The 7,841-nt window shown below is 55.6% G+C and overlaps 1 protein-coding gene across 1 annotated transcript in view; it reads right to left on the bottom strand.

Moving 5' to 3' along the window:
- The window catches only part of PROC (protein C, inactivator of coagulation factors Va and VIIIa), a 10,207-nt gene extending 6,276 nt beyond the window's left edge, over nucleotides 1–3,931 (bottom strand). Inside the window, exons 1-3 of the mRNA XM_007461302.1 lie at nucleotides 3,886–3,931; nucleotides 2,492–2,578; nucleotides 1,027–1,193 (exon numbers count right to left, since the gene is read on the bottom strand). Coding sequence (XP_007461364.1) covers nucleotides 1,027–1,193; nucleotides 2,492–2,578; nucleotides 3,886–3,931 — 300 coding nt within the window. The remainder of the gene's footprint in view (nucleotides 1–1,026; nucleotides 1,194–2,491; nucleotides 2,579–3,885) is intronic.
- Between the last annotated feature and the right edge of the window lie 3,910 nt (nucleotides 3,932–7,841).

The following is a 7,841-nucleotide window of genomic DNA, read 5'->3' on the forward strand; positions in this document are numbered from 1 at the left end:
CCCTGAGCCTGTCCTCAGAGCTGGGTGACGAGCAGGACATCGTGTGTGAGACACAGCTTTTGCCGGTTCGGAAAGTCTGCTTTTCTAAGCAGCTCTCTGGTGGCACTTCTGCTGCCGGGCTGGGACCACCAGTCCCTGAGATCTACTGCTTGATGCCCAGGCCGAAAGCCCCCCTGCTGGCCTGGAAGACCCTGGGCCGGCGCGGGGGGCGGGGAGGCACCAGAGGGGTGTGATGTGCCCAGGCTGTGCCTGCCGAAAATCATCTTGGCATCTACTGAGGAGGCCATTTGGGGAAAGAGGCAGTGGAGATGGTGGCTGAGGGCAAGAGAGGAAGCCACCCAGAGCTCCGCCTTCAGCTGTGAGAGCTAAGTGGGAAGGGCATGCCTACAGACAGCTTGAAGGGGACCCAGGTGATGGCACAACCCCCAGGTCCTAGTTGCTAAAGTGAGCCCTGGGTGCTGGAGGGGGTCTGAGCCTTGTATCAGGAACACCTCCCTTACTGAGCATATCCTACCACCTCAGGGCCACCACCACAGGGCCCTGGGGGCCAGAGAGGACACAGACCCTTTCCTTGGATCCCCTAAGCAATCAGATTTCACCCCTGGAGTATCTAAGGCACAGAGTGAGTGTGTGTGCCCAGACATCAGGGAGTCTTGGGTCACCTGGTCAGCAGGGTGGAAGCAGGGGTGGTGGCCTCTGGATCAGAGGTAGAGAGAAGATGGGAGGCCATGGTGGCCAGTCACAGGTGGAGAGGGGGACTGAGCTACCTCCAGTGGGATTGGGTGGGAATCCCTGCCTAAGGCTTCCCCAGACACTTCTCACGCTCATTGCAGACTTCTGTTTCTTGGAGTCCCACGTGCCCTGGCCAAGACCATAGGGCCGTTCACTCCACTGCTGCACCCCTGGCAAGCTGGGAGGGTAAGGGGCTGGTGCCCACCGCTTCCCAGGACTCCCAAAGGGCCCCCGGCTGCCGCTCCAGGTCCCACCCCTGAGCCTCACGCTCTGCACCCAGTCGGGCGGCCTTACTGTGTCTTCCATGTTTTGGAAAATCTCCCGAGCTTCCTCAAATTCACAGGTCTCCTCTGTGCACTCGCGCTCCAGGCTGCCGGGCCGCAGCTCCTCCAGGAAGGTGTTGGCGCGTTTGCGGATCCGTAGCACCTGGTGGGCACGCCGGTGGCTGGAGAACACTGAGTCTGGGAGGGAGACAGGGAGCTCGCGTTGGTGGGGGGGCCTGGCTGGGGAGTCCCTGGGGAGGTTTTCGTCTTGGGTCCCTCAGGATTATAATTCCAGGTACCGATACCCTCTCCTCCCGAAGCAGGGGGCCGGCCATCGGAGGACAGGACACTTGACCATTCAGAGTGCGTGCACTGAGGCCGACAGACCTCCCTGCCTCCGAACCCAGCCCGACCTCCGTGTGACCCTGAGCCCATGTCTTTACCTCTCTAAACTACAGTTTATTCATCAAAAAATGAGGATGGGATAATCACGTAAAACACTTAGTACGGAAATGAGCAGCCAGTGACAAATGCCACGTGCTGCTGCTGTTGTTATTATTATACTGCAAAGGTAAGTGGGTCTCGTTCTCCAGATACACCTTGTGCAACCCTGTCGTGAAGCCGTCCCTCCATCCTCCCTGCCCTCCCCTCGTCCGGTCCCCCTCATGGAGCATTTCCCACGCCCTTCCCCTAGGGCAGGCACACCTGGACAAGGCAGACCTGCCACCCGGGGAGCGTCACCAAATGTCTCCTGGGCTCTGAGAGGTGACTGCCTTGGGGGCAGGAGGACAGCTGGGGTGGAGGGACCAAAGCAGGGGAGTGAGCAAGAGAGGCTCGAGGGTGCCGGGACCAGGAAGGGCATCCTCAGGAAAGGAAGATGTGCCTGACTGAGTCTGGACATAGGAACCAAGAGGACCGCAGGTGGGAACCGGGGCTGGGAGTGGGGAGGAAGGGCCGCCAGGAAGACAGAGCAGCTCAGGAAGAGGCATAAATGGAAGAAACAGCCCACGGTGGCTGCAGGAGGTGTGGGGGGAGGGCTGCCTAAGAAACCAGGCAGCACAGCTGTCCCACGGGCCTCTTCCTCTCCACATCCTGGTCCCCTGGCCGTGGGGACCAAGGGAGGGGTTGGGGCAGGGTAGCGGCCAGCAGATGAGCATTTTAGGAGGACAGGCTGCTCTGGGGCAGTTTGCGTGGCAGCAGGGCCTGGCGCTCTCACAGTTGAGGGAGTGAATGGTGGAGTGGGGGGACCCAGGGGACTCTGTGACCAACCCCCCAGGCAGGAGGAAGGACGTGACCCTGCGACCCCGGGGGCTCCCTGCCATCACCACAGGACTCAGCCCCTGAGCTGTGGCCTGCTGCTGTGTTCCCCTCAGTTAATTTATCCCTGTTCCCTCAGGTCCGCCTCTCATCTCCTCTCGCCCTGAGGCTCAGGGGAGACGGTGAAAGGTGTGAAGACCCCGAGGGTCCCGAGGAGGGGGGTGGGAGAGTGGCCTTACCGGGAGGAGCTGGTGTGCTGGAAACTCCCCAGATGGTCACGAACAGTAAGAGGCTTGTAAGCTGCCACATTCTGAAGTTGCTGCCACCTGTCTGAGGAGGACTTCTGAGCTTCCGGCAGCCGCGCCAGCCCCCGCTCTGCCCCCTTCCCCGGCCCCGGGTGGGATCACCAGGGCAAAAGCTGGGGTCGGGGGTCCCTGTTTACTATTCAGACACCCACGTGGTGCCTCGGTCCCCTTGTCTATGTGGGGCTAAGGTCACACGACCCAAGCCTGCAGGGTGAAGAGAGGAGGTGGAAGGGGCAGTGACCTGGTGAAGATCAAAGGGGACTCGGCACAGAAGGGTGATGGGCAGGTGCACCCAGAATGTTCCTGCCCTCCCTGGGTGAGGATTCAGGGGTGACGCCTCTGCTGATCGAAAGGCCAGGTTAAGAATAATAACTGACATTTATTGGACAGTCACGGTGTCTTTCAAGAAATTTGGACATGGTTCAGAGGACAGGCCACCAAGTCAGAGCGCCTGGTGCAAATCCCAGCTCCAGGACAGGATTGTCGGGCTAGATCCCTAACTGCTCCTCAGTTGCCTCATTTGTAAAATGGATGGAAAAACTGTATTTCTGCCTCAGAGGGTTATTGTGAGAATTAAATGAGTTAATCTACATAAAGCTGTTGAATATGTTTGCACATAGCAAATGCTCAGTAAGCATGAGCTACTATTATCTCAGCGAAGGCTCACCACCACCCAAGAGGTAGGTATTAATGTTGTCACCCCATTTCACAGAGGGGGGTACTGAGGCTCACAGGAGAGAAATCGCTTGTTAAACACCCACAGCCAGGAAGTGGACGAGCTAGTGCTTGAGCTCAGGCCTGTGTGGCTCCGGGCTTGGAACCTTAACCCCGGCGGCAAACCGCCAGGCGCACCACAAGGCCACAGAGGTAGCCCTGCTGGCCGGAAACCTAGGAGCCCCCGCTGCCCCCCAGGCTGAGTGGGTGCCCCACCGGCACCCCCCTCCCCGTCTAACCTCATGCTCCACTTTGCCAACTCCCTCTGAGGCTGATTCTGACATTTGTTTAAAGGGTTTAGAAGTAGAGGTGAGGCTGTGGTGGGGAGCCTGGAAGGCTCCGGGTTCCAAGCTGCCTCTGGCGATGGCTCTGGGGTCTGGAGGCCCTCAGCCGACTTCCACTTCCCTCAAAGTCTGGGAGGAAGGCCCCTGGGAGCCATGGAACCCCAGCCTGAGGAATGCCAGCCAGAGCCTTGGCCTGGCCGGCAGCAGAGCCCAGATTTCCTTTACCCCAAGCTCCAGCCAGCCTCTCAAACCCTGGCTAGAAGAGTCCACCTTCAGCCCTGTTTACCCTCCTCCGGCCCCCCTCACAGACCTGCCTCGAAGGGGACTTACTGGGGTGGACCGCCGAGAAACTGCAAGGTCGCCCTCCTGCCGCCATGATAGCCTGGACCTCGAGTTAATCCATAACTGCAAATATTTGCTTGGCCCTTGGTGCTGAGGCCTCCCTCTCCACAGATAAACAAACAAGTTCCCGGCTCAGGACCGCTCTGTCTGCCCCAAGCCCACCTGTGCCCATCAGTGGTGACTGCAGGAGGGAAGGAGGGAAGGGGTGGGAGACGTCAATACAGACGCGGCCTCATTTTAGCCTCATAGCAGCTGGCTGAAGGAGGGACATTGTCCCCCTTTAGCTGATGGGGACATTTTTACCCGGATATACTGCGGTTTGCCTCAGATCAGCACAACCGGTAATGATATTTCACCAAATCTAGGATGCCATTAGTTATAAGATGCATCTATTTTATGTGTCAGCGTAAAAGAAAAGAAACATTGTTAATTACTCAATGGCCGGCCATCCTGATTACGTCATGAAGGTTTGATGTAAAACATGAAAAGATATGCCTCTCAGGGTCCCTACCACATGGGTGCCAAGCACTCGGCTAAACTCTCAGCTCCAGCCGCTCCGGTAACTGCCCCCCAAGCCCACACACACGCACACACGACTGCACATGACTATTCCCATAACCTCGATTTTGCAGATGAGGACGCTCAGAAATCTTTTGTCACTTGCCCAAATTCACGGAGCTGGTAAGTGGCGGGCCTGGATTAGAACTCGGGTCTTCCCAGCACCTCTTGGCCACTTCTGTGAGCAAGTGAGAAAAATAAACAGGATTCTGAAAAGGCTGCAGTCAGTTCTTGACCGGTTTGCCAGAAAAGGCAGGAGCAGAAGTAAAAGGTTCGACCTGGAGCCTCTGCCCTGGCCCTGCGGTCCGTCAGCATTTATTCCGTATCTTCCTTCCCGTACCGGGGATGCCCCCACTTCTCCCAAACCCCACTCCCTGCTAGGAGGACTTGACCAAACCCCTCAAACTCCCAGCCCCTAAACGGCTCATGTGACCCTGCCCTGCTGGCCTCTGGTGATGGCACCAGGAAGTCCCCTGACCCAGGAGTCCATCAGATTCTCTCCCTAGGCCCCCAGGAGTAGGGAATTAGAACTTTGTTCCACTGTGAGCCCTGGACTCACAGATTTTTTAATTTTTTAATTTTTTGGCCATGCCTTGCAGCATGCGGACTCTTAGTTCCCCGACCAGGGATCAAACCTGCACCCCCTGCAGGGGAAGCACAGAGTCTTAACCACTGGAACACCAGGCAAGTCCCTGGACTCAGCTTTTGAAGCCAGAGGCTGGGCACTGACGTTTCAGACTAAAGCCGACGAGGCTGATGAGGTGGAAGATGTAGAACGTGCAGACAGAGGCTGAGAGTCGCGGTGGGCTGCGGGTGGGCGGTAGCATCCTACCTCGTCATAACTGGGGTATATCCTACCATTGGCTTCATGGCGGTCCCCTGTGCTCCTAGGAAACCCCCTGTTTCCTTACGTCTCCTTGCAACCAGACGCCTCCTACTGGGGTACAGCACCGTGCCCGGCTGTGGAGTACAAGGCCCTTGTGCTGCCCACACGGCCCACTGGAGAAGACCAGAGGAACAGGGTGACCGTCTAACAAGGCAGACCCACTGGGCGGAGGCCAGGTGACAGGTGCAGATGGCGATGCTTATGGAATTCCGAGGAGAGGGAAATCAGCACAAGTGGGATGGTCAAGGAAGGCTGCCTGGAGGACACAGCTTCAGCTGGACATCAGAGGGCAGGCAGGACCCAGGTAAAAGAGGAAGGGCCCTCAGGTGGGGAGGGGGAGGGGACAGGGTTTGGGATGGAGCCTTGTGGAAGTGGGGAGCCAGTGGCTGTTTGTAGGGTCTGGGGCCACTGCCTGGAGAAGGGAAGTCATGGTCCTGTCGACTCGGGTAGGAAGCATGGAGACGACGTGCCTGACCACACAAGAGGGGAGGCTTGCAAGCTAAGGAATGTGTGAAAATGCCTCCTGCACCCCTGTGCTTTCTCCAGGGTCCTCCCCCATGGGTCTGCAGCATCACCTCCACTCCACCGCCTGCCACCCCTCACCCCGCCTGCCAAGTGCAAGGCGCTGTGTGTGTTCACAGGGACTCCCACCCATCTATTCCCTTCCCCACCACCTCCTCGCCTCTCACCTGCTCCCCAGCTTAGCCCAGGAGATCAGCTCCATGTGAAGTCTATGTAGGGTCCACCACAGGCCCTGACCAAGAATAAGGGACTCTGCCCGAGGCACCCCCTTCCAAACCAGCCCAGATGCCTACTGGCACCCAGAAGAGCCAGAGCACCTGCAGTGGAAGGAGTGACCAGTGTTGGGGTCCACAAAGGCCTCGAAGGCTGTCCGGAGGCCACGAGGTCTCCTTTTGCTCTTTACGCCTGTTGGCCTCCTGGGCCACTACAGTGCGGGTGCCTGCATCACGGCCTCCGCATTGGCTGCCAGCGCAGGAGACCCGGCTCACCTTCCTGAAGCAGGGAAGGTCCACGCCACCAGCTATTGCTGAGTTCTGCTGGCTCTGAAAGCCTGGCATCACCTGGAGAGTCCAGGTGCAGCCTGGAATCCAGCATCTCTGCTTACCTGCAACAGGCTTCCAGCAGGGGGCGCTGCTCTGGTCCCACAGAAGGGGCCAGACCACTGCTCCAAGGTGCAGCTTCACCGGGCTTGGTGGGCGCGGATGACTGACCTTGTCTGACTCTGGGGTTTCTCTTCCCAGGTGTGTCACCCCACATGGGCCCGATTTCAATCAGGTCGACTCCAGATGCTAGAGCAGAATTTAGGCATCCCAGCCAGAGGTGACTGAGAGACAGGAAGGACGTCTGTGTGCAGGGAATTCCCTGAATTTGTGAGGACCCAGGTGAAGGAACAAGAAGCAACGGTGTGTGCGTGGGGAAACAGAAAGTCAAAATTATCAGACGGCATCCAGCAGTGGGGTGTTCAAAAACCTCATCTCTGGGGTCAGGCTTAACGCGGGTTTAAACCTCATCTTGGCATCTTCCTGGCTGGGTGTTTAACTTCCCTGGGCCCCAATTTCTACTCCGTAAACGAGGCCAAGAATAGCATCCACCTCAGGTGGTTGTTATGAGGATCAAATAGTTTCTAAGGTGAGCCTGAGACTTAACAGGTGATCGATTAATCGACAATTTTCTCTTGTGGCTCCCCACATATCCCAGAGAGAAGGTAAGGATCAAACCCCCCGGGGGAAATGATGTCAACAGCACAAGGACACATCGATTCTTTTTTTAAAATTTTATATTGGAGTATAGTTGATTCACACTGTTGTGTTAGTTTCTGGTGCACAGCAAAGTGATTTATTTATACATATTCATATATCTATTCCTTTTCAGATTTTTTTCCCAAATAGGTTATTACAGAGTCTTGAGTATTCCCTGTGCTATACAGTAGGTCCTTGTTGATTATCTGTTTTACATATAGTAGCGTGCATATGCCAGTCTTAACCTCCCACTTCATCCCTCCCCCACTTCTCCCCCTTGGCAACCACAAGCCTGCCCTCTAAGTCTGTGAGTCTGTTTCTGTTCTATAAACAAGTTCATCTCCATCATTTTTTTTAGATTCCACATATAGGTGATATCATATGATATTTGTCTTTCTCTGTCTGACTCACTTCACTGAATGAGTCCATCCACGGACTCACTTAGGTCCATCCATGTTGCTGCAAATGGCATTATTTCATTCTTTTTTTTTATTATTCTTTTTTTAAAAAATAGGTTTAATTTACATGCAGTAAAATTCACTCTTCTTGAATGAACAGTTCTGTTTGTTTTGACAAATGTCTGTAATAGTGTAACCACCGGCACAATAATTAAATGGGACATTTTTAATACTCCCAGCCCCTGGCAACCACTGATCTGATTTCTGTTGTTTTTTGTAGAATGGCATATAAATGGAATCCTTACAGTATGCAGCCTTTTTTTTTTTTTTTTTTTTTTTTGG

The sequence above is a fragment of the Lipotes vexillifer genome, unplaced genomic scaffold (genome assembly GCF_000442215.2).
Source record: "Lipotes vexillifer unplaced genomic scaffold, Lipotes_vexillifer_v1.1 scaffold158, whole genome shotgun sequence".
NCBI classification, from domain to species: domain Eukaryota; kingdom Metazoa; phylum Chordata; class Mammalia; order Artiodactyla; family Lipotidae; genus Lipotes; species Lipotes vexillifer.